General features: G+C 41.4%; 1 protein-coding gene across 2 annotated transcripts in view; it reads left to right on the top strand.

Moving 5' to 3' along the window:
* Positions 1 to 27,856, top strand: part of LOC105920400 (calcium-dependent secretion activator 1) — a 710,204-nt gene that overhangs the window by 631,467 nt on the left and 50,881 nt on the right. For both annotated transcript variants that reach the window (XM_036151653.1, XM_036151654.1), the window contains one exon: positions 14,954 to 15,061. In XM_036151653.1, the coding sequence (XP_036007546.1) occupies positions 14,954 to 15,061 (108 nt within the window). The remainder of the gene's footprint in view (positions 1 to 14,953; positions 15,062 to 27,856) is intronic.

Raw genomic sequence — 27,856 nt, 5'->3', positions numbered from 1 at the left:
ATGAATGTGAACCAGTAGCCATTGAATTGATGCTAAAACTGGATAAATGTGCTCTCATTTTCTGGTAGCAGTTGAAAGAAAAGCAGCAGCATTTTGGACCAGCTGCAGTCAAGCCACAATAGTTTTGTTAAGCCCAGAGTAACGTGCAGTGCAGTAATCTAAGCAAGTTATAATTAAAGCATAGATTCAAATCTTTAGTCAGCTATCTCAGTTTGAAAAAGCTGGACTGGGCCACAGATTTTAACTGTGCATCAAAGTTAAAATTATTCTCAAGTCTTAGACTCAGGTGTGTAGCAGTCAGCATCAGACAGGTCAACACTGATGTTAGAGACATCAATGTGCCCAAACATCATAAACTTTTGAGAAGTTTATTTTTGAGCAACTATTTTCCTTTTTAGTGTCATAAAAGTCTGACTGTCTTCTGCCTAAAAAAACGGCTAAACAATGGTTTCTTATTACTGACTCAAAAGAGACGGGGTAAAGAGAGAAGAGGAAGATGCCAAGCATGGAGCCCAGAGGCACTCTGCATGAGTGGTACTCTTCAATAAAATAAAAGAAAAACAGCAGTTCTCCATTCTCAAAAAGAAGTGTAATAATACGGTTAATAACTTAAAACTACTTTATTATTTTATTCAGTATCATTTGAATAGTTGTGTGTTTTTTTCTGTTTTAACCCATTTACTGAACAATGTGTTAACACTCGGTTAAAAATGAGAGAGTTGACTGGACCGGCTCTTTCAGGGTTTAGTCAACTCCAGCCCTGCCCTGCCCACAGCCCTGCCCACAGCCCTGCCCCCAACCCTGGCCCTGCCTCGCCCCCCAAAAATTAACATAATCTCACTCTCACCTTTTGATCAAAGTTGAGAGGTCAGCCAATATCTAATTTGGCTGGGGGCATCTTGGGAGCATCTTGAAACCAAAGCCAATAGCGTGCTCATTTTTCAGAGGGTAGCTTTTGTAACTGTATGAAGATGAAAAAATGTGTTTTCATCTTCATATAGCTGTGAAATCCGCTCTCGTAGATGACTTGTCCACTTTACAGAACTCCCTAGGTTTACAACTGCAATCAGGAAGTATTAAATATTTGGGTATTACTGTGTCGTCTTAGCTTTACCAAAACTAACCACATCCCACTTTAAAAAAGATAGAAGAGGACCTTGAAAGATGGAAATCGCTTCCAATTTCACTTATGGGTAGGGTAGCCTCAATTAATATGATGGGGTTACTTAGAATGAATTACTTATTCTCAATTATCCCTAATAAACCACCATCCGACTGATTTAAATCTCTCGACTCTTCCATCTCTAAATTTCTTTGGAAAGATAAACCCCCTCATATCAACTTAAAGATGCTACGACATCCTACAAAATAATAATATGATAAACATTCCGTACTGGAAAAAGAAAGGTATTGAATTCCTGGAACATTTATTTGACGGAACTGAGTTTATCACATTTGATAGATTAAATATGCAATATGGTATTAACAAAAATAAATTCTTAGAATATGAACAAGTTAAAACTATAATTAGAAATAGATTTAAGCATATTAAAGGTGGTTTACAAATGCTAACTAATATATTAGAGTTCCTAGATTTAAACCCCCCAAAACTACTGTCTAAATTATACAGTACACTGACTAAACTAGATAATTCAATATCTCTTCCTATTATGAAAAGAGAAGAGGATTTATCAGTCAGGTTTGAACCAAACATCTGGGCTGAGATATGTCTAAGAACTTTCAAAATGACTAGAAACCCAAATTTACAACTAATATGAGACAAAATCCTTCAGAGTACACTATACAGGTCAAAGATTATTCAAGATGGGTTTTGCACAATCTAATATCTGTCCACACTGCATAGGCAATCATCTTGATAATTATATTCATGCATTATGGTTATGTACATCTCTTCAGAGGTTCTGGGTTCAGATATGTAAGGACTTGTCAAAGTGCCTGAGTTGTAAAATTTCACTTTCCCCATCAGTTTCCTTGCTGGGTAACTTTGAGGAAAGCTCTCTGGGAAAAAAAATACTTATCGCAAAGAAAACTATCCTCATGAATGGGAACAGTAAGAAAACAGTAAGAAAAATCTCAGTATCAATCAGTAGAGATCTTTTGTTGGATCATATTAGCCTTGAGACAGCATCTGCATCCGCATCATATCGATCTCTCTGGGCTCCTTTGATGGGCTCCATCACTTAGTGAAATGGGGGGCTTTGGGATGCGTCCTGCGGGGCCGGGGGCTGGTTCGGGGGTCCCTGAGTCTTGTAGCTCTGCGGGGTGCTCGGAGTGGGGTGTCTGGTAGGTCTGACCCCGGGGTCTGTTGCCTCCATCTGGGCAGGGCTTGGAGAAGCTCGGGTCAACCTACAGCAGTCGCTTGTGGTGCTCTTGGGGGGGTTCCATGGTGACGGACGTGGGTTACTGGCCTGGTAGCTGTGCTGGTGCTAGATGGATCCGGGGCTCTGGGGTTCCTGGGGTGTGTCGCCCTCGGGTGGGTGCCCTAGCGGGGCCTCGGGGGTTCAGGTTCTGTGGTGTATGCCACTTGGGATTTGGGCCAGTGTATGCCCAGGTGTCTGACCCTACCGGGGCCTCTGGTATGCTAGGGGATGTGATCTGACATTTCAAAGTGAGGGGCAGCCGCAGCTTTATTTGCTCCTGAAACATTTAAGTAGACCTTGTCTAGTGTATCGTAGTAGACCAGGTATAATCACAGATCCAGATTGGGAGAAGGTTCCAGTTGTTATTGTAGCTGCAACTAGGAGTTATGAATGTACAGTGTCAAACTTCCACCTCTGATCATCCCAGTAGCTGTAGTCCTGTCGGCTTAAAACAAAGAGTGCCCTTCTAGCTCCACCGCAGAGCAGATGCAGTGTTGCCAAATTTGCTTAGTATAAGCGACTTTAGGGCTTATTTTTTTCTAGTCACTTGTAAATTTTGTAAGTCGTGGGTTGATTGTCCAGGAGGAGAATAGGCAGAGCTGACCTGTGTGGGTTAGCCTTTAGCCTAGTGGGCACTTCGCTCCACTTGCCATGTTTTTGTTCCACTTCTTAGGTTTAAAAATTCAAGTTCAGTTTAATACTTAAAATGATAAAATATTTTCTATCTAAGGAAGCCCAGCAGATTGTGTCAAGTTATTTACTTGCAGCAACCCCTCATCTTGGATGAGCATGGTCTAGATTAATCTAGAAATATTTGTGTGTCAAAAGTCCATACCAGAAGAGGGGGAGTTGAAGCAGCTCAATGGAGTTGACATGTTTTGTTAGTGCTCCCAAACTTTATAACTTCTACCGGATCATTTGCCAGCTTTTGCCTTATATTTGTTTAAAGTCTTCTATTTTAGACTATTTGCGTTTATAATCTCAACGATGCCAAAGAGTAACAGGAGGGAGGAACGGAAACTAGAAGAGTCGGCTAGTCTTACCAGCACAATTACTGCATTACTAACCACAAAACAAGCGGAGTGAAAAACCAATCTTTTGAGCAAGGTATGGGACACCTATACTAAATATGACACCAAACTGGATGATGTACAGACAACCGTTGATGATCATAACTGACACATTTCCTGTTGGGAAAGGTTTGCGAACGACAACAGCTCTGATCTGATGGATATCCAAGCTGAAGTTAAAGGTATACTATGCAACCGGGGTTGATTTTCCAGCGAGGCTCCCCCCAGAGGGCGAAAGTAAAAGTGCACTGTCATAAAGATGCTCAGCTGTTCTGGTTTCTCCGACAAGCCAGGCGCGGTTGTTTTGAGCTTAGCAGACAGGCGAACGCAACGAAATGTGGAAAAACGGCAGTACAAACAATGACTAACACAGTGAAGGTATGAACATCAGGCTTCCCGTAGCGCTATCTTGGCGAGGCGCGGTTCTTTGTTGTTGCTTTCGCGCGTGCATATAGTGAATGGCAGGGCAAAAATACATGGAGTTCTCGCCGTAAAGCGAGACTTCTGTGGGTGCGGGCCGTGAGCTCTTGCAATTGCAAGTGCGGTATTTCCCCCACAGACCCCCAGGGTGGCCGAGAAAACCTTTGTTCGACCTGAAATGACTCATTTAATCATCCAAAACGGTATGGAACACATTAATTAACTGAAAAATTTGCATAGTATGCCTTTAATGCCGTGGTCACAGAGAATGCTAAGCTAAAGGCAAAAGTGATAGATCTTGAAAGCAGAAGCCGCAGGAAAGATATTAGAATAACAGGCCTTCCGGAAAATATTGAGGGTCCAACAGTCTTTTATTTATATATATATATATATATATATATATATATATGCAGACAAAGCTAAACAAAGCTGCTTCAACAAATAAATGCACTACAAACAATAAAAATAATCTGTTGGGCTGCAACTAACAATTATTTTAATAATCAATTAATCGGTCAAATATTTTTTGATGAATCGATTAATTGGATGAGTAATACTACATACTTTCTATTTAAACCTGTTTATTTCAAAATAATAATTTTAGACTTAAACAAGCACACAAAAAATAGGTTGTGTAGATATTAGTACCGGCCTGCTCCTGCATATCTCTGAAGGCCCATCTTTCACCAGCTTAAGATTTGACAGTAAAGGTGAAACAGTTATCAGAGATAAACATTGAAATATGCATATTTAATTCATTAGGAATTCCCAACGGAGACAAAAGTTACATTACCATTGTTACCTACGTGCTTGTCCCAGGCATTGCAGCTTTTGTCTGATCTAAGTTTCACAAAGACATCCTTTTAATAAACTGGCTGCCCCTCCAATCTCTTCCGGAGGGGGTGGTGTCAAATTTGGGGTTCTGTTCGAACAAAGAGGCTGTTGTTCTCGGTTAGGGGTCAAGCCAAATGACCTATCCCTGCCATAAACCAAATCTGCATGTTTATCTTACCCTCATAGGGGGAGACAGTCAAAAACCACGCATTCCTCAGTTCTTCCATATGAATACCTGATTAATATAACAACTAAGATATTTATTTTCCTCAACAGTTGCTCAATAGTTCTTTTGCTGCAATATTATATGAAATATAAAATTTTAAATTTCACATTTATATGAAACAGGTAGCACCATACCTGCAAAGTATATAGGGTACTTGGTTTAATGAAGTACAAAAATAACAGGCATCTTTGTCTTTTAAAGGCCTTGCATCGTTGGAACATTAGGATAAAGATATCCAAATAACAAAACTAAACCCATGGTACATGGGTGAGGAACTGTACTGTACTGTACTGTAGCTCATTAAAATATGAGTGGTCTATATCTTCATGCCGAGAATAGCAGTATCGAGAACCTAAAAACATAATGTCCGGGGCAGCTGCTGATGCAGTCATTTGTGTAAATAGTAAAAAGCACCGGCAAAGTAGCACAACCCTGAGGAACCCTAGTGCTGATGGACCTTGGCTCTGACCGGGTGCTGTTAACTCTAACAAGCTGTGATCTATTTGTTAAAAAAGAACAAAACCATTCAAAAGAAAAGGATTAAGATACATCTGCTGTAATTTCTTGATGAGCAGGAGACATTGTAGGGTATTAAAAGCAGAACTAAAATCAATAAACAAAAGGAAGGCATAGGCTTTTGTGTTTTCAAGATGGTTAAGTGTTAGGTGTTTGATGCCATTGATGGCATCATTTGTACCCCACCCATGTCTGTAAGCAAATTGGAATGGGTCAAGACCAGGATTTATCACCGATTTTAAGAGGGACACAACATATTTCTCAAGGTACTTCATTACTACTGATGTTAGAGCCGCTGGCCTAAAATCATTATAATCAGATGGGCTTGATTTCTTGGGAACCGGGATGATAATTGATCTTTTCCAAAGAGAAGGAACAATATGTTGACTCAGTGATTGCTTGAAAACAGGGCACCAAACTGCAGTGAGCTCAGGTTTTTAAAAGAAAAACAGAAATACCATCTTGGGCTGTAGATTTATTTTCGCTAACCTCATTAAAAAGTGACTGAAATTTGAAAGGATTAACTTTCAGCCTTGGACAGGAATCAGCAGAATTAATGGACTGTAGTAATTTGTCACACTCTGAAGAGAGCTCCTGTGTTTCAAGCCTCATAAAAAAGTTATTGAGCTCATTAGCTTTCTAAGATCATTGTCTGTGATAAGACACCTTCTCTTTGTGGTCATATTGATTGCTGCTTTCATAGAAACCCATACTCATTTTGGGTCCCTCAATTAAAAGTTCTTCTCCATAATATCCCTATGTTTATTCCTGGCCTCCCGCAGCCTTTGGCTGAGTTCTTTTTGCACTATTTTTAAATCTATGCGATCCTTGTTCTTTAAAAACATTTTTTTTTTACGATTAATACAGTTCTTAATTTCTTTACTCATATAAGCTTTGTTGTTTGGATATACTCTTGTTTGTATAGCAAGATTAATTTCCAACTTTGTACATAAAAAATAGTCTTAATTGTATCCTCAAACCACACAGTTATACTGTCTTGGACTTTTAAGCATAGTTTTGTATATAGGGATTAAATGCACGGTGTTGTGGTCAGAATTAGAGAGAGGAGGTTTGGGTTTAGCACTCTATGCATTTTCTTATATTTCCGTAGCATTTGTCCAGAACCCTGCTGTCATAGGTGGCACAGTTGACATACTGTTCATCCCCAGGGAGGGATGACTCCCAATTTGCAGTTGTTGAAATCCCCCATTATGATAACTGGGGCTCCAGGTGAGCGTGTCAAATGATGCTGGACACAGTCTGCAATTTGAGCTGCTCCCTGTGCAGCGTTGCCACTTGCCTGTAATGAATTATGAGGAGATGAACCCGGTATTCAGCCAGACACTAAAATAATGCTTGACGGGATTTATTGAGGAGAAGATGGGTCAGGAAGGCAAACAAAAAACAATCCAAAATGGTGTACAGAGCAAACATCCAGGTGACAACAAAAACTGGGACAGACTCAAAAAAACAAAGGAACTGGTCAGGTAATCAGAATACACAAAAATGCTGAAGGGCTCTTACCAATGACATGTTTGTGAGAAGTTTCGGCAACAAACAAAAAACTGAGAAGGATTTAAATAGACAGGTGGACAAGTGACTTCTAATTAATTAGGAACAGGTGAGAGTGATCAAGGAAGGGGAAGTGACTGAGAGGCTGATGGGACAGAAACTAAGATGAACAACTACAGAGCAAAAATAACCATAAAGAGAAAACCCAAGATAGAAAACAAGACTAATACTGAACAGAACACAAGCTTTAATCAAATCTAATAAAGAAGACCAGATAACTAAATCAGTTATGGCTAAACATGAATCCAATCCAATACTAGAAACAGAAATAAACCCTAAGGCAGGAAAGTTAACTTAACCAAAACAACAACATGAACCCTCGGAAGATAACGTGGTCTCAAGGAGAAACACAGCAACTCAACAATATGGTTTGCATATGGTTTCCCTCACGGATAAATTAGTACACCAGGATTCGCTGATGTACACACAAATGCCTTCTCTGTGGCTTTTTCCTATTACGGTCCCCCTGAAAAAAAGAGAACCCATTCAGTTTGATAACAGAGTTAGGTACGTCAGAGTTGAGCCAGGTATCCGTGATCACCAGCATGGTGTATTCCTGATACTCAAAGCATTCCTTGGCGTTGATTCAGAGCTTGTCCACCTTACTCTTCAGAGATTGTGCGTTGCAGAGCAAGACACTGGGCAGGGGTGTCCGATTACCTCATCGGCTAATCTGCTGCCTTACACCTCCCCTTCTACCTCTCTTTTGTTGAAGCTGTCCTGATTGTTGTCATTTCACCAATTAAGGCATGTCCGCAGATCTTCATCTCACAGTTGCTTTATGATGTAATGGGTACCGATATTTTACAGATCAGCAAACTAGCTGCTAGTCCCGGCCCTTCCGAAAGACCACGGCCTATGGTGGTTTGTTTTCACAGCTTCAAGACTTGGGAACTGGTGGTAGGCTTCGGGGTAAGGTGAAGTACAAAGATGTTACCATACATATTGTCGAGGACTACAGCCCTGATGTCCTGGAGCAACGCACCCGTACCAAGGTATCATGAAAAGGCTTTATGACATGAGGCTCAAGCCAGCCTTACAATACCCAGCTAAGCTGTCTGTTGTGCTTGATAGCGATGCAAGGAAGTTTCTACCCTCAGTGAAAGAAGCCACTGACTTTGCTGATTCTCTGGAAAGATGCTCACGGGTGACAAGCTGACTTTCACACTGCTTTTCAATTCAATTAAATTTTATTTATATAGCGCCAACTCATGAAACATGTCATCTCAAGGCACTTTACAAAGTCAAATTCAATCATATTATACAGATTGGGTCAGATTATACAGATGCTTCTGCTGATTATTAGGTGCATGGCGTTTGGAGCTAACAAAGCCTGGCCACGTAATAACCGATCTAGCGTATTTGCTGTGTGATCGGCTGGCATGACTCCTTTAGGAGATTTTCTTTTTCTTTCTCTCTCTTGGCTTAAATTTTGAGCAAGACTTTTTATTTACTTATTTTATTTAACTACTATTTTTTATGTTTTTGTTGAAATTGTTACAAATGGGTACAATCAGTTTGATTGTATTTAATTTTTTGCCTGTTTTCATACAGTTGAACATGTTTTATAGGGCTGTTTTTTGCATTGGAGTTTATAATTGTTAACTGTCTTGAGACGTTTACAAACTAATATAGAATAATTACGTTATACTCTGGAGGTTAACACCTTACTTTTACTTTCGTGTTTGACTGAACTTTTATTTTAGTGGTGAATAACCTCAAGTACTGTGTTGCACACTCGAACAAAAGTGATGTTAAGATACGCGGTGGTTGTAAATTTTATTTACTTTGCTTTTTTTCTGTAAATACAGACAACATTCATACATCAGACATGCATCACACTATGGCTGCTATGTTCTACTGAGCTTACGTTCTTCAACACAGAAACTTAGCTTAGCTGTCTTGACTGAAATAATCATATTTCTGTTAATGTTGCAACGTGCATCTTGTCTTCCGACGTCCTGTCACAAACATACAATTTCTTTTGATAACTTTTCCACAACTTCGTCTTACCTGCAAATACAGACAACATTCATACATCAGACGTGCGTCACACTATAGCTGCTATGTTCCACTGAGCTTACGTTCTTCAACACAGAAACTTAGGAGCCAAGGCTGCCCTAAGCGCCTGTTCAAAACTGATCCCTTTCTAAACTCATTTCTCTCTCAGCCAGAATAGTTACCGACATATATATGAATGTTCATCTTAACATGGACAATGAAACACAGCGCTTTTTACTAACAAAACAAAACAAAATAGAATCATACTTTATTGGAAGGGGGTGGGTTCCTTGATCTAAAGTCCCCAGCAACTGGTCCCTCACAACAGTACTCAACAACGTGTGAGTTGGGAGTTTTAAGATAAGATAAGATAAGATAGACTTTATTGATCTCACAGTGGAGAGATTTACGTGTCACATCGGCTCAATAATCAAAAGAAGGTGACAAAAGGAGGAAAAGGTGCATGAGGTATATACAGTGCGTCCACATATATACAATGGATCGGGGGGGGGGGGGGAGAAATAAAGCAGAGATTTAAGATGACTTATATACAAATTGATTTGGCGTTGTACATTAAAGTGGTACCAGATAAAGAACAACAGTGAGGTAGTGAGATAACTATACAGCTGAAGTCTCATTTAACAGGATTATTGCACAGGTTAGTGCATAGGTTATTAAATAGTAAATGCACATTAGTTATTGCACATTAGTTGTTACAGTTATAGTGCAGCATTGTAAAGTCTGATGGCAGCAGGGATGAATGACCTGTGGTAGCGCTCCTTTTTACAGACAGGATGTCTAAGTCTGTCATTAAAAGAGCTGCTCAGCTCCACTACGGTCTGGTGCAGGGGGTGGAAGGTGTTGTCCATGATAGATGTGAGATTGGACAACACCCTCCTCTCTGCCACTTCCTCCACCGAGTCCACAGTGCAGCCCAGGACAGAAGTGGCCTTCCTCACCAGCTTATTCGGCCTTTTTCTGTCCCGCTCTGCGCTGCCTGGAGCCCAGCAGATAACAGCGTAGCGGAGGGCTGAGGCGACCACAGAGTCATAAAAGAGCTTTAGCAGGGGCCTGTTCACTCCAAAGGACCTCAGCCTCCTCAGGAGTTGGAGGCAGCTCTGGCCCTTCTTGTATAGAGCGTCTGTGTTATGAGTACAGTCCAGTTTATTGTTGAGGTGAACACCCAGGTATTTGAAATTCTCCACAGTTTCTATGTCCTGGCCCTGGATGTTCATGGGAGAGTGAGGTGGGGGTCTTCTCCTGAAGTCGATCACCATCTCCTTGGTCTTACTGGTGCTTAGACACAGGTGGTTCTTCTCACACCAGTCCACAAAGTTCATGATGACCGACCGGTACTCCAGCTTGTTCCCTTCAGACACATAGCCCACAATGGCCGAGTCATCGGAGAACTTCTGAAGATTGCAGCTGACCGTGTTGTAGGTGAAGTTCGAGGTGTAGAAGGTGAAAAGAAACGGAGAAAGGACGGTGCCCTGGGGGGCCCCGGTGCTGCAGACTACCACCTCTGACTGACAGCCGTTGAGCCGCACGTGCTGAGGGCAGTCAGTAAGGTAGTTGATGGTCCAGTCAGCAAGATGTTTGTCCACTCCAGCATTCTCCAGCTTCCCCCTCAGCAGCACTGGTCTGATGGTGTTGAAAGCGCAAAGAACATGACTCTCACAGCGCTCCCAGTGGTCTCCAGGTGGGTGAGCCCCCGCTGCAGCAGGTAGATGATGGCGTCCTCTACTCCGATGTTGTGCCAGTAAGCAAACTACAGCGGGTCCAGGGTGGGGCTCACCACGGTACGCAGGTGTGCTAGGATGAGGCGCTCCATGGTCTTCATCAGGTGGGGGGTCAGGGTGACTGGTCTGAAGTGGGCCAGTTCCCTGGCGTGCTGAGTTTTGGGAACCGGTACCACACAGGAGGTCTTCGACAGGGTGGGGACCAGCCTGAGTCTGAGGCTCAGGTTGAAGATGTAGCTGAGGACCTCACAGCGCTCGTTTGCACAGGTCCTCAGCAGCCTTGGGGGGATGCCGTCCAGTCTTGAGGCTTTCCTCTGTTTCAGCCTCATCAGCTACCCTCTCACCTGTATTGGTGTGACTGTGAGGGGGGAGGAAGGCAGGACCGAAGGTGTGGATGGGTCGGGGGTTGGTGAGGGTGGCGGTGGGGGGGAGGGTAGGTCTCTGGGGGGCTGGGGGATGGAGACGTGTGGAGAGTTGAGGGCAAGGAGGGGACCAGTGTGAGGGGAGTCAAACCGGGTGAAGAACCTGTTTAACTCATCTGCAAACTTGGTGTCCCCGTCTGCAGCCCTGCTGGTTCTCTGCCGAAAGCCAATGATTTATATATACAGCATATTTTCCTTGTTCAAGCAGCTTTCTACTAAAATTAATCACCCAAACCATCATCTCTTTTGCCTTTTTCAGGTTAGAGATTTTGTTAAAAAAGTATTTAATTTTCCTTAATCACCCTCCAGAAACTTTATTAGATACATTTGCACCGACCCTGTAACTAAAGGATATATCTCGGGTTTGTATAGTTCTATTTGGTTAGCATTCTCAACCTCTCTTACTGCAACTAAAAGTATGTGGGAGGAAAGCCTTAATGTTAAATTTACTGAACAACAACGGAATTTTGCTTTGCCCTTTGTGCATGCGTCCGACACAAACTTATTCAATACAAGGTATTTTTTAAGGCTCACTATACTAGGTTAGACTGGCTTAAGTTTTCCACTCAGTTAGTGACACATGTGACAGATGTAATCTATCATCAACAAAGCATGCACATATGTTCTGGTCATGCCCCAAACTAGGCCCTTTTGAGACTTTAATTTTTGATGTGCTGGGAAGGGCTTACCACTGTTCCATCGTCCCAAATTCTTTGTCGATGATTTTTGGTGTGCCCCCCCCCCCCATGTTGGATCAGCCAAAAGCATTTAAACGAGCATTGGCGTTTAGCACTTTGTTTGCACACAGACTGATTCTGATGAACTGGAATCTTCCCCATCCCCACTCACATGTCCGTTGGGTTCGAGAGGTACTACATAATCTCAAACTGGAAAAATTACTGTTCTCATTTTGTGCCTCACTTATTTCATGACCCTTCTTGCAGGAATTTGATTATTGAACATTCTGACTGGAGGACCACTAGACTACACTAAGTTTTTTTTCTTTTTGTCTTTTCAATTTTGACCATTAGGTACAATGGTTTGTAACTGTTTGTGTGTGTATGTTTGCCTGTGTATGCTTATTTGGCCTGTGGGTGGGGTAGGATGTTTTGGGGTGGTTGACGTGCAGCATACTTTGTTAAATGTCTAAACTAAATTCTGTGCTGTATGTCAACTTTTCAATAAGTAAAGTTTTGAAAAAGAAGTCCATACCAGAAGTTAATTGAGAATCTGTGGTAGAACGCATAAAAGCTTTATCAAAAAGGATTTTTCAAGCTAAAAGTATACAAAGTGTCTGCAGAAGAAGGAAAAACTGAAGCCTGATAACAGAAAGATCTTATCTTTCTACATTCAGACAATCTGGGATATATAATGCTTTTTTTAGGAGTACATGGAAATACTGGTTCTTTTACATATGAGGGAGTTTGGTCTTACTAAAATCTTTCAAATCATCAATGAACGTGGTGGCTAATGACACCAGTCTTGCTTTAGTTCTCATCAGAATAGGAACTGACGATTTTTTAACCTTGCCTGCAAGATGAACTCTTACGGTATTTGTGCATTCACAAACACACGAGAATCCATGTTATACTGCCCAACTTTAATCGTTTGTGTCCAAACCAAAAACTAATTGGGCCACTCATATTGCAGTATTGAAGTTTAAGGTGGGACATACCAATGCAATGAAAGCAAGAGCAGCTGAACCCACAGCCGAACCAATACAGATATGGCAGTGCAGGAGGATGCATGCATAGATGCTGCTATTACATCTATTTTGTAAGAAGCCACCATTTCTTATTTCATATTAGAACAGCAAGAAGTGTCTTCATTAGCTTACCTTCTTGTGTTTTCTTATAAAGACTGCTGCTTATGTTTTAATTTGATACCATGATTGGCTAAAACAAACCTTTGGTAGGTGGGCACTAGGTGTCGCTTTGCCCAACCAGCTCAGATTTCTTCTGAAATTCCTTCCTTTCCCCGAACTGAGCAGTCCCAGATTGGCCACTTTAAAACAAAACAAATGACTTTCCAGAGTTCTACAGAAAAATTTGTTCATATTTTTTCTGTCACCCAGGGATGGCTTTTTCAATATTGTACAGGTAGGAGACGCAGGTTCTACGTACTGTACATATGTTACAAAAGAAGGACATTAAATGAACATGAAAGTCATCCAGGCTTTTATGTCAAGATATGTCAGGAAATCTGTTAACTGATCAAATCAATAAGGTTTCAAGGATTGATATAGCTAAGCAAATTCAGCATAACAATAAAACTTTATCTGTTTGTGTCATAACAATTTTATTAGGTAGATACATAGACATAAAGTAAATGTCATTAGCCCAGGGGTGCGCTGGTGGCACAGCGGGTAGCGTGACCCCTGTCCTTGATGCGGTCGACCCGGGTTCGACTCTGACCCACGGTCCTTTTCCGCATGTCCTCCCTCTTCCACCCCGCTAGAGCTGCGAAAAATCTATAAAAATAATAATAAAAATTATATGTCATTAGCCCAGGCACAGTAGCCTCGTGAGACCATCCTGATCTCGCGAGCTTTCAAGGTTTCACTCGCAGATCAGTCTGGATACTCTCCGTTAAAGAAAATTTGGAGCCGTTCACCAAACGAACGTCCAATCAGCGTTGGCTTTGAGGCGGGTTGAGGTGTGACGCAACGGGAAGCGAGCAGTTCAGTCTAAACAACATGGCGGCTTCAGCCGATGAAACTAGCGTTAGCGTGGCTATCGAGCAAGTTTTATCGGAATTACAGAGTATTTATTTGCTGAACTAACGAGCCTTTACCTGCAGCAGCAAGAGTAGCTTGGCTTGTGGTTGTGTTTTCGTCGTCGCTCTGTTACGAGCGACGACGAATCTGATTGGTTCATTTGGCCTGTCTATCACCAACATAGGCCAATCAGCTAACCAGTATTTTCGCCCCTTCCCAAAATTACTTCAACGGAAGGTTTCCAGATGGATATGCGGAGCAAATCTATCTGGCGGAGTCAGGTAACAGGCACAGAGCCTTGTGAAAGATTAACTATATGGTGTTTGATGGAAATGTTGGACTCAGAAGAATAAACTGGTCTCTGTCAGATAAATGTGATTTACAGTATTTCAGTCAGGTGCAATTCTGTCTGCTCAGCCTCCTTAAGGGTATTTTGTTTGATCGCAACACTGAGAATGAGCAGAACCACAATAGACAAAAGCCTGTTTTTGCAGTAAGGTTGTTAGGAAGTTTTTCTTTTTCTGTTATGATGAACATATTAATTAAACTCATCAAATTATTTTGGTATAAATGTCCACATAAAATCTGGCTGGAAATTTTGTTTAAAGATCTTTAAACAAAAAGCATGAGGTACATATAATATCTATTTCCTAAGGAAAGATTAATTAGATCCAATTTGGGGGTGTTAATCAAACATTAAAGGGGACATATGCTTTTCACTTCTTCATCACATCAAAATCATTGAGTTGTGTTCTATATAAAGTGCAATGTTCAATGCTTTGGTCTAAATGCCTCATTGTTTTATCCCACATCCCCCAATATTACACCTGTTCTCAAGTACATCTGAGAGTTCCTCATTTTGATGTGATCTCTTTGAATCTAAAGAAGGCCTTTCACACCTCAAGAAGAGACTCAAAGTACACAGAAAATATGTTTAAGGGCTAAAAGGTTTATTCTGCAATAAAACATATTCGATTTTAAGAATGGAAACATGTATTTAAACTTGAAGTGTATTTTATTCTTGATCTCTCTTTGTCTTCTTTTGCTATTTTGCAGAAGCCGGGGATGGACATTGCCGACAGCTATGTAGCATTTGTTCGTTATTCCCAGGACATGCTTCGCGAGAAGGTCAACGAGGAAATTTACATTGAGAGACTCTTTGATGTAAGTAAGCTGCAACATCTGCTATCTCTACATATGGTACCCACAGATTAACTAACAAAACAGGTGTCAAGTAACTAAGTAAAAATACCTTGTTACCTTACTGAAGTAGAAATAAAAGTTTTAAAAACTTTTTTGAAATTTCAACTTGACCGTTCATATGAATATTTCAATTAAAATATTTTCAGTTTGCCTAACTTTGCTGTAGCACGGTAATCAGCATTACTCTATCCAGTATCCTGTGAAATAAGAATCTTTTGAGGCAGGTGTGTGTAACAAAGAAAAATATTTTTTTTGTGGTCAAGAGCTTTAACCTATGGTGTATGTATTTGATTCTTTAATTTTCTGACCTAAATATTGAGGATCCTTTAGTAAGACTAGATGGATAAATATCCGTTTGTTCAACCAATGTAATTTTTTGTAAATTGAATACATTAACACGAAAGCTGAAAATGGTAGATGGGAGCCAGAATTGAATCCACAACATTTTGGAATTCTTGGCATATGTTCTTCCTACTGATCCACAGTCATTCACTGTACAGTTTCACAAATGATAAATTTGCACAGGAACATAGACAGGGTTACATTCTAGATTATTAATACAAATAACAAGCTATTTAAAGCAAAGTTTTAAAGCAAATAAGTATAAAATTATCATAACAGGAAAAATGGCAAAATTATTGATTATACGGCATATTAAGATAAAAATGCAATCTTCAAGTTAAATGGAGGAAAGACAGCAGCCGATTTAAAGACCAAAGTGAGAAAAGTGATGCTATATGCACAATTGTAAAAGCAACCACCTCAGAGTAGCTAAAGCATATGCAAACGGACTTTAGCATTTGAGAGACAGTGATGATTCTTGATCAGATCAAGAACCTGTGCAATCTTTAGCATGTTTTTAAACATTTATTTAGTCTGTTGTCAGATGCAGGGATTACCAAATCTGGATTACCAATATAACCAAATCTAACAGCAGCTGGGAGGAAGTACCTGTAGAACCGCATCCCAGGACAGAGCTGTCCCTCCTAGTGAGTTTATCCAGCTGCTTCCTATCAGCTATAGATAACATGCTGCTCCAACAAACCACACGAGATGGCTGATGCCAGCACATAAGAAGGTCTTCAGCAGTTTCCCCTCTCCTCAAAAAGATCTGTTTCTTTAGCAGGCAGATCCTGTTCTAGTTCTTCCCGCAAAGATAATTACTGTTATGGCTCCAGCCCAGAGCAGCACACATTATAAAGTCTTGCAACAGCTGGGAGAAGGGACCTGCAAAAATGCTCGTTAGAGCTTCTATGGAGCAGTACAGTATAGAAGATGGCTAATGCCACCACTAGGGTTTTCAAAAAGTATTGATTTATTAAAATGTGACAATACTAACTTTGCATGGTATTGATACTAAAGCGCCCGTCACGACTGCATGTGCCCACAGTGAAGGTTGCGCGCACTTAAAAGTAAGAGTGACCTACTGACCAGGCAGAGAGCCCTCACCACGGCTCAGCTTGGTGTCATGCAGGCTCACATGTATCTGCGACTACTATGACAAGTGCAGATGCAGAAAGGCCACACCAGCCGGCCCTAGTCTAAAAATAAACTATCAGGAACGAGAGATTGAGGACCCAGCATTCAGCCAGACACGAAAGTGCAAATAAAAAGGCTTTAATAAAGCTCAAAAATAAGTCAGACAGGGATAAGCAGGCTCGGTGGTCAAATATTTGTCCAGGGTCGATACACAAAATGGCAGTCCAAAAAAGGCAGGAATACAGACAGGGATCAGGCAAGCTCAGATAATCAAAACGCAGAATTAGGTTGGCAAAACAAGTTAGCAGTCAGACAAAGCAGGAAAAACAGGTTCAGGGGTCAGGCTGGCTCAGAAGTCAAAAAAGTAGTGATGTTACGTGATGTGCCGAGGCTTCGAGGCGTGTTTCGAGTAATGGAGGGGGCATTTCTGTAAAGCGCGTATCGAGGCTTGCTTCATTTAGGGGAGGAGCCGAAAACGATGACGTCCGAAACCTCGCTGCCCGGCTGTACCACGTGACTGCTTCGGGAAGTGGCTCAGAGTTTGCCAGATGACCGGTTCATTCAGAACCAGTTATGGCTGCCCGCTGGATCATAAAACAGTTCTGCTAACCAGATGCAGTTTAAAACGCGACTTGGTCTGTTTATAAGTTTCGTTTTTATTAATTCTGCATTTTTTAACTACATGCACCGTATTTCTGTGCCTTAGCGCTTGCTCCTCCCCCCCCCCTCCTTTCCCTCGGAGCAGGTGCTTTTATCACCGTTCACCATTCAAAACGTGAATCACTACGTTTAATGTCCTCACATCGGTAGCAACGTGTGCCAGTTAAAGTCAATAGGAGAGTTACTAGCTGTGTTTCATGCTCTTTCGTTTTTAACAACATAGAATCAGTGGCGCTTCGGTGGGCGTGCTGCCTCGCGCTTTATTCAGGTGCGCATTTTTAAAGGTAATTTTAAAGAACTTGTAACATCAGGGGCTTCATCTCAGACCTGTCAGTACCCCTGATCCCTTTATAGGAGACCTTTACAGTATTTAGTTATGCATTTTCCCTACTGTATTTAGTTATGCATTTTCCCCGCAGTGCACCAACAGGGGTAAAATCCGCCCACCGCATTGCCGCACTGACGAGAGCAATAGAAATTTGTCTGCTCAGCGCGGCGACTGACTGAGAAACCTGTCGCTGTGAAAGGTGACGAGAATGTTATAAACTGTAACAGTCTAGAAGTGCATTGAGCTGAAAAGAGGGAGACATCAGCAGCTGGATCATGCGTAAATACGCAGCGTGAACCTCTGTGTGCTGCAGTGTTGCTGCTGAGGGGAAATTGTTGACCATAATCCCCCTGCCCCCGCCCCCAAAATTTGCATAATCTCACTCTTAACTTTTGATCAAAGTTGAGAGGTCTGATTATTACACACCATGCCATATCACATGAAACTACTATTTTGGGAATAATTACACACAGAGAATACATTCAAACAATATTTTATTATACACATATGTGTATACACAATTTATGTAGACAAATGATTTCGTCCTACACCTTTTGTGAAGTCATTCCCAAGAGCCATAATAGACAAAAAATCCATGCATCACACGTGTTAAGATACAGCTGGCTGTGATTATACACCTGGCCAGTACGTGGTTCCGTGTGCACATGAAGCTCCAAGAAATGAACCCTTTCTCGAACCTGTTGGCTCAAGTGGTTCAATGCCTCATGAGGCTTCATCTCACATCACTACAAAAAAGGCAATCGGGTCGGCATCAACAGGCAATCAGAAAAAAACGCTGGATAAGACTCACCAAAAGGCTTGAATTGATCTGGCAGATTGCAGGGGGCATAGGCAGGTATAAGTAGGGGAATGAACAGGTAAATGGAGTGAAACTAATTACCGGAATGGGTGGAGCTAATCAGGGGAAGGGAAGTGACTGGAAGTAAACTGAAGCTGATTGGATGGTGACTGGAGAAGGGGAGTGACAGGGTGGTAACTAAGAGGTGAGCTGGCAGATAGCTGGCAGGTGAACTGAGTTGACTGATTAAAGATTGGTTACAGAGAAGTGATCTGAGCAGGCCAAGTTGTTATGCAGAAGCTGATTGAATATGATTATGATTATTAATTATAATTTGGTATTATAATTTTAATAATAAGTCATTCGACTCAAATATTAGCTATAACAAATATGATTCAAAATGGTGGTGATGCTAGAGCCATAGGCTTGTAATGATTTATACTACTAATGCATTTATTAATTAGCTGTTATGAACCCAGTTGTGCTGGAACAAAGTGATCTGATCAGGTTCTGACTAATTTATAACTGCAATCAAAGTTTAAACCGTTACCCTTTTTATCACCACTCCAATGAAAATGTTGCTGTGTTGATATCGGATGCCAACTCCAAAAGGAAAGTAGCTCTGAATTCTGAATAACAATGCAACTGTGAATTGGAATGAACAAAAACAATTACTATTCCACAGTTGTTGTTTTTATTGAACCAAAGGCAATTCCCTGTTACAGTAATTCTCTGATTCATCAACCTTGGAACACTACTTGCTACTAAACTAAACATGCAAAATATATGTGGAAATAAAGGTCAAAAATTGATTAAAAATAAGAAATAGCAAATCTTTGTTCACTCAGTTGTTTAAACATCACATTTCAAGACGTCTGCATTTGACGTCGCAGCATTGAGGGGCAGAAAACCGCTTTGAGAATCCAGACGGACGCCTCAAGGCTTTCACAACCGCTAATTAGTTTAACTACGTGACACCCTCCCAAGATGGCGACTATGATGACGTAGGACCTACAAAACCTTGCGTGATGTGTGAGGGGAGGCCCTGATGATGCAGTCAGCGGTTACACTAAAGTGGGGCGGTGCCTCGGCCGGAGGGGGAGCAGCTGACTGAGGAGTTTAAAGAAAAACCGCAAACTAAGTCTTAACAAAGAGATTGAACTGATAAGATAACGCAAAGGTAGAAAAAGGAGAGAGGAAAAAAAAGAAGGAAAATCGACCTCCGGCGGAGTCACTTATGAACAACAAAATCAGCACAGCTAAAATCACCTTCAAAAATGCATGCACATACAAAGAAAATATTCAGCAAATAAAAAAAAACTCCGTCTTGGAGTAACAACAATTAAACTACTCCTATGTCTGCCCAGGCACACCTAAATCACCTTGTGGGTGAAAAAGAAATAAATAAATAAAAGGGGAAAGCCCCGTTACTTGTGGTGTCTCAGGGGTGTCCCCGCTCCAAATCAGTGGGTGTCCGGGGTGCGCTTCAGCGAGCACAGGTCCGTCAGGCAGCAAAGAAAAGGGGAGGGGGGTTCCCCAAAGTCTCTCTCTGGAGACTTTTAGACGCTTGTTCAGCCAAACAAAAGCGTGGTCCTCTTTCGATCACCTGGAGATAACGGCTCTCAGTCTTTGATCAGAGGGAATTCAAAAGTACTTTTTAAGTCGACCTCCTGCTATAATTAATGCAGGGATGAGTTTACTTCAACAACCTTTGGTCCAGCGAAGTTATCGAGCACGTGGCGTGGGGGTAGTCCCAACGGAGTGTAACAGCTGTGGTGTCTTCTCGAGATGGCGGTGTGCCAAAAGAAAGGAGATCGCCGTGTGTGACCGGAATAAATACCTTTCTCCTAGTAACGTTATCTCTCCGCTTTCGTTGTTAGGGGCGGCGGCCATTTTGGGCCGTGTTGCATGATGGGAGTTGGTGGCTGTTTTGACCACCTTGCATCATGGAGAATGCATTCTATCACGTCTGAACTTGCGTAACAAAGTGAACTGTTAACATAAACAAAATCAAAACCCAAACTATGACATAAACCAAAACTAAGATAGAACCTAAAACAGAAATAAAACCTGAGGCAGGGGAGTGAACTAACTGAACAAAATTAACAAACACCCAAAACAAAGACCAGATCCTGACAGACAAAGGCAAAAGCCTTATAAAAATGTTTTTCATACAAGCTCAGTGAAGAAGTGAAGCCAGAAGTTCTTGACAAGCGTGTATGCAAACAGTGCTTTAAAGTGCTGTAAACAAACTTGACCAAACATCTCAAGAATGACACCCTGGCCCTCATGATGAATTTTGACAGGTTAGTAAATTAAAGTTCCTATTCGTCATTGAACCTAATGTGTTAAATGTTTTACCAGAGCTCTCAACTCTCACGCATTGACCGTGGGACACATGCATTTCACTACCTTCACATGGTTGCACGCAACACATGGCATTTCTCACGCATAAAAATAACAAAGCCTGTCTGGGCTGCAGATGATCCGTTCACAGCTCTTTCCATCCAGAACTCAGTGTAAACCCCGCCTTTTGTGGAGCTGTTTCAGCTTCTTTCACAGCTTGTGGCCATCAGCAATTATTCCTGCTGTAGTTCATGTTAACAGAGGAGCAGGAAGAGCGATCAGAAATATAAATAATTTTGATCTTAACCAGTGGTGAAAGTACTGGTACGGTATGGTACTGCATGGACCATGGTCTTGAACCAGAAAAGGGTAGAGTGCCTCCTCCAGGTTGGGGAGGATGTGCTGCCCCTAGTGAAGGAGTTCAAGTATATTGGGGTCTTGTTCACGAATGAGGGGAAGGTGCGGCGTCTGCTGTGAAGCGGGTGCTGTACCGATCCGTTGTGATGAAGAAAGAGCTGAGCCAAAAGGCAACGCTCTTGATTTGCCGGTCAATCTACGTTCCTACCCTCATCTATGGTCACAAGCTTTGGGTCATGACCGAAAGAACGAGATCCCGGATACAGGCGGTCGAAATGAGTTTTCTCCATAGTGTGTCTGGGCTCTCCCTTAGTGATAGGGTGAGGAGCTCAGTCGTCCTGGGAGGACTCAGAGTAGAGCCGCTGCCCACGTCGAGAGGAGCCAGTTGAGGTGGCTCGGGCATCTGGTTAGGATGCCTCCCGGACGCCTCCCTGGTGAGGGGTTCCGGGCACGTCCCACTGAGAGTAGGCCCAGGGAAAGACCCGGGACACGCTGAAGGGACTATGTCTCTCGGCTGGTCTGGGAACGCCTTCGGATTCCCCGGAGGAGCTGGCCCAAGTGGCTGGGAAGAGGGATGTCTGGGCCTCCCTACTGAAGCTGCTACCCCCGCAACCCGACCCCGGATAAGCGGAAGAAAACGGACGGACGGTAATTTAGGTGTACACTTGTAAGGGTCGTTTTAAGAAACTTGTAACATCAGAGGCTTCAGCTCAGACCCATCATTACTCCTGTTCCCTCTAAAGGAACCCTTTACGGTCTTTATTTATGCATTTTTCCTACTGTTTATTTCTCTCGCGCTACGCACCAATTGGGGTAAGATAAGATAAGATAATATAGGCTTTATTGATCTCACTAAAGCCCATCTTATAAATCCGGCCACCAGACCGGAAAAGCTACGCCTTTACTCATAAATTCTGGAGTTGCAATACTATAGGATTCCACATTTAAGACTATTAGTGGACTGAAAGCGAAGCAGTAAATCATCATTCGGTCTGCTCCGACCACAAACAAAACGTGCTCAGAGAACAACTTCAAACTCAGCCTTCGGCTTGCGTAACTACGACGAGACCAACATGGATAAACAAACCCGTAGATTAATGATAATCAGTAGTGTTTTCATTGCCTGGATGTCAATCTGATAATTCATATTGTGCCTTTATAATCAACTACAATATTTTCTTACCAAAGTCAGGAAAAAAAGATTGCTGTTCCAGGGTCCAGTCAGCCACACTCCCAGCCCCGCCCCTGCCCCGCAAATTAACATTATCTCACTCTTAACTTTTGATGAGAATTGAGAGGTCTGTGTATTACTTGTGTTCTACCTTAGTTATGATTGTGTGATTAGCTTTGGGTAGCATGCTAATAGGTTATGCTAGCTTCATTTACCTTGTTGGTTTATTAATGTTGTTTTGTTATTGGCTATTAGTATCTTTTAGCTAGCTAACATTACTCAGACGTGTTGTTTCCCCTTACAAGGCAATGGAAATTTATTTGTATAGCACATTTCAGTACAAAGACAACACAAATTGCTTTAATTGTGCAAAGGGAATTCTTGCACAAATGCCCTTTGCACAATCATTTGTGCACATACAAATGGTTTTTAAAAATACTCACCTGTACACTGTGATCGTGCACTGTCTCTTTCTCCTGCATTGTTTACATTTCAATTGTTTACCGTTAAATCACTGCTGCACTTTATCCTGTAATTTACTATAATTTTCAAGCAGTATGCAAACAAAATTTCGTTCTGTACGCACTCGGTGCATGCAAAATGACAAATAAAGTTGTCTAAGTCTAAGTTACATAATTAAAACACAGGAAAACAAAAACAGAATAAATGTAAGTTGGAATAAAATGTAGAAAAATGTAAAAAAAAAAAACATGGAAATGGAAACTAAAACCAAATATTGAAAACAGTTGGACTACAAACAGCTAACAGTTTAACTAGAACTGTCAAAGGCAGTCCTAAACAAATGTGTTTTTAACCCTGATTTAAAGGAACTCAGGCTTTCAGCACTTTTACAGTTTTCTAGAAGTTTGTTCCAGATAAGTGGAGGTTAGGAACTAGATGCTGCTTTTCCATGTTTGGTTCTGGTTCTAGGTATGCATAGTAGGCTGGAGCCAGAAGACCTGAGTGGTCTGGAGGGTTGATACACTGATAACAAGTCTGTGATCTCTTTAGGTGCTAAGCCATTCAGGGATTTATAGACTAAGAAGCATTTCAAGTCTATTCTCTGAGATACAGGGAGCCAGAGTAAGAACCTTAGAACTGGGGTGATGTGCTCATCTTTGTTAGTGTTAATGAGGACATGGGCAGCAACGTTCAGGATCATCTGCAGTTGTCTGATTAACTTTTTAGGCAGACCTGTCAAAAACACCTTTCTACTAAATTCTACTTAAGATAAATGTATGGATTTGTTTTTCTAAATCCTGCTGAGACATTAGTCCTTTAAACCTGGAAATATTCTTCGGGTAATTGAAAGCTGACTTTGTAATTGTCTTTAGATGCTTTTGGAGGTTCAGATCTGAGTCCATTAGTACATTCAAATTTCGGGTCTGATCAGTGGTTCCTAGCTGAAGCGACTGAAGCTGTGTGCTAACTTTTGATCGCTCATCTATTGGTCCAAATATTATTACTTCAGTTTTGTTTTTATTAGAGTTGTAGAGTGAGAAAACTTGTCCTCGTGCTGCAACATCTAAGAAGAACCACAAACAGCCAACTCTACAGCTAAGCAGATAAAATATGAACTAGTTGTGCCATTACACAATTTTTAAGTTATTTAATTTCTAATAAATAACTCTTAGTCTGTTAGGTATTGTCTAGAGAATATCAGCCCAAACAGCTGATATTAGGACAATAGTTGAAGGGTGATATGAGCACTGGCATTCTTGTAACAGCACTCATAGAATAAAGGACTGACAACTTCTCTTTAAGTACAAGAATTATTAACATAAATAAATGAACATCCACAGAACACCACTATAGAATGTTGTTTATCTGAATTAACACTATATTTCAATCAGCAAATCTTCTCTACTAGGTTAGTGAAACTTAACTAAAACTACTAAGCAAAATTAAGATAAAATAAGCTAAGTGTAACGATTGTAGTAGCGAAAGTCAGATGAACACACAGTTACGTCAAAAATGGGTTTATTGAAAAAGCAAAAACAGACCAGGAGATTCAGGTAGAGTCGGTCTTGAGCCGATGGCTCCCTACTCAGAGTGCAGGGGAGCAAGACCCTTAACCCCAGATTGCTCCCCGGGCGATGCACAGTCGCAGTCCACTGCTCCCCAAGGGGATAGGTTAAAATGCAGAGGTGAATTTCTCCATAGTGAGATCAATGATTTTCAATTATTATCATTTATTATTATTAGCCCCTTTCCACAAAGTCCTGTGTGCACTCTGTACTCTAAGTTGTCCTTACCTGTGATGAGACCGACTATGGCAGAGTAATCTGAGAACGTCTGGAGATGAAAACCTGGGCAGTTGATGGACAATTCTTCAGTGTACAGGGTGAACAGGAACTGTGCCAGTACAGTACTCTGTGGGGTCGGTCCTCCTACAGAGCAGCCTGTCACAGAAACAGCCCTGTGTCCTCACATACTGTGGGTGGTGAGTGAGGTAGTCCAGTATCCACTGAGTCAGATGGTGGTTCACTCCCTACAGCTCCAGCTTGTACCTTGGAAGTCCCACCTGGATAGTATTACCTGGATAGTATTGAAAGCCCAGAAGAAATCAAAGAACAGGATCCTAACAGTGCTTCCATGCTTTTCCAAGTGGGTCAGAGCTTGGTGTCATAATGGCAGGGATCTTTTTGACATTCATGCAGAGACCCCACGGAAACACAGAATAAAGCCAACTGATGTTGGGGACGGAGTGGATGTGGGGATGGAGGAGACAAGATGTTGAGAAGGGATTTAATCCTGTAAGATGGGGGGAGCTGGAGAGCAGGCAGACTGAGACCTCGGGAGACATCTACAGAAGAATCCAGGGGCATATGCATGAGTAGTCAACCAGGTAGGTTAAGCATCAGGGAAAGACTTTTCATCTTATTGCTACTCATATTCCCCACAGCCTGATGAGGAAGCTCCTGACAGGTGTGCAGCCAGACATCTGAAAACCCCGCCTGCAACACCAAAACCTTTTCCTCAGAAATGTAGCATAAATTGCTGTGAATCCCATTAAATGGCAGTTATCAGCCAGTTCCAGCTCTGTGTTCATGGGTTAGAATACACTGAAAACAGTCTGCACAAGCAGCAGCAGACCAATAGTGTGGGAGCAGGCTAGCAGAAGGTATTCACAACTCTAGTGTCCGTCCAACTATGTCTCCCTCTCTTTGTATGACAGTTACAGCCAGATCGCTTTACATACTCACGTGTCCATCTTGTAAAACATGGCATGACCAAGGGTGCACATTTACACTTAAGTATACACACAAGTTTTCATTCACCTGTGTAGCGTTGTTCAGTCAGTGTTTTGGTTTTTGCTATGTGGTAAAATGAATTATTAATTGTTTGCCGATTTAACTGTGGGGCAGAGCTTTGGATTTTTAAGAAGAGCTTCTGGCCTACTGGGGTTAGTCTGGCCAGGTTACAACAAAGATAACAACGATGTGCAGCACCAAGAGGAATATTTTTGAGAAAGACAAAGAGATGTAAATATTATCTGCATATTAACCTTTTTCTAAAAAGATTTCCCTACTACTCTGTACTTTATTTTTGGGAGGTGTGTACATAAAATCATAGCCTGAAGATGTTGACGTACACTGTGTGATTTTTTCTTCCTTTTTTTGGAGTCAAGTTTATGGTGTCCAGGTTCACCTTATGGGCTGCTAGCAAGAACCCACAACACATATGTATAGCAGTTGTGGCAACGGTAGACCAATGTGGCATAATTGTCATTGGATGAAACAAATGACATCACTAATCAGTAAATCCCTTGTGATTGGTTGTTATAAATATCCCTATTGAATGCACTGAGCTTTATAAATACAGGCTTGGGTAAACCTCTGCATCATCCTCATAATAATAAACCCTGTAAGACAAATATATAACTTACTGAAGACTATTTTATGTTATATAGCATATGTTACATATATTAATTGCTTGGGAACATCTGGATTAAAAGTTTTTTTGCTGAAAAATCTAAATGTTTTACTGTATAGCAAAAGAAAATATCACTGTGTGGTTATTACAAATGGCATACTCAGATGAAACGATAAATGTTCAAGTTAAAAACAGCATGGTTTTAGGAAATTCCTTCTAGAGTAGGTCAAATCTGTGCAAATACCCATTTAAAACTGCAGATCAAGACGTTGATTCATAAACATTTTTCAGAAATTAAATTTTCTGTCGCATGTTTTGGTAACTTACTGTCTGAAAATGATCTTACGTATCATGCATTGTCCTGTAGTTGGGATTGGCCCCAAGTCTATTCTACAGCATGCAACAAAAGGTCCCTGAACATCTGGCTGCAGAAACTTTAGGGTCGCACAATTCATTCAAACACCCCCTCAAAGCTGCCATCTTCCTCAAAGATCAGGTCAGCTTCCCAGAACACCACTTTCTCTCTTTCAGCAGCTGTTACAACAAACAGAACACATACTCAATATGCATGATTCTATGTTTAAATTTGTTTTTAATTTACATTTCTCAAATACCAAATACATAAAATCATAGAATGATAAACAGAAATATAAATTGTGTCACTGAGCAGTGCTAAGCATGAATCTATAATGTCACACAATGTAGTAGGTCTGGATTAACAAATTTCAAGAATTAAATCTACTTAAATTAATTATGAAATTTTTCATGTTGGAATACAGTCCCTAGGTTACCATCCCATTATTGCGTACTGTGGTCGGAATTCTAAACAATAACTGATTCCCTAGAGTTACTGAATAAGGAAACGGCGGAGTGATGAAGTTCCAGCACTTTTATTGAGAAACAGAGCAGAGATCCCATAGATGGAAAGTAATCGCACCCCACGGTCCCACTTCAGTCTGCGTCTGCCTGTGTCTGCCCCTCCTCCCTTTTGGCTCTCACTAATACTCGATAGTGGCCTTGGCATGAGACAAAACAAAGACAGTCTATCCTAGACAACCATTATCCCACACAGTAGCTGCGCAGCCTTTGGCCTTGCAATCAGCAGGCCCATGCTTACATATCCGAGTGGCATGAAGCCATAGTGACTTCAGAATACTATTCCCATAACACGCACCAACAATATGATTAAATAAATCTCTGCTTTCTTTTTGATTGCCACAGAACAGAACTCTTAATGGCAGTTGCCCTAGCAACAAGATCTGGCTGACTGTATCCGAATTTCTGGCATATCTTCTCATACGGCATCTTGCATGTAGCTGGAGCACAACTCTTATGTGCATTATAGATGAATTGACCACAGTGCATACAACAATATTTTCGAACCCATATAAATTCAGATTTATAAGGTTTTGTAAGTCAAAATATCTGTCAAAACAAATGTGGAGATAACTGTCAAAAAAGAGTAATTAATTTTGAATTAATTGCTTTCACTCAGTAGACTGATCATCATAGCACCTACTATTTACTTCACAGACCTCCAGGTGACGGACACTTCCTATAAATGAACAATACAATATATATACACTCACCGGCCACTTTATTAGGTACACCTGTCCAACTGCTCGTTAACACTTAATTTCTAAGCAGCCAATCACATGGCGGCAACTCAGTGCATTTAGGCATGTAGACATGGTCAAGAGAATCTCCTGCAGTTCAAACCGAGCATCAGTATGGGGAAGA

Source organism: Fundulus heteroclitus, chromosome 20 (assembly GCF_011125445.2).
Source record: "Fundulus heteroclitus isolate FHET01 chromosome 20, MU-UCD_Fhet_4.1, whole genome shotgun sequence".
Lineage (NCBI taxonomy): Eukaryota > Metazoa > Chordata > Actinopteri > Cyprinodontiformes > Fundulidae > Fundulus > Fundulus heteroclitus.
This window is presented reverse-complemented; position numbering and strand designations above follow the sequence as displayed.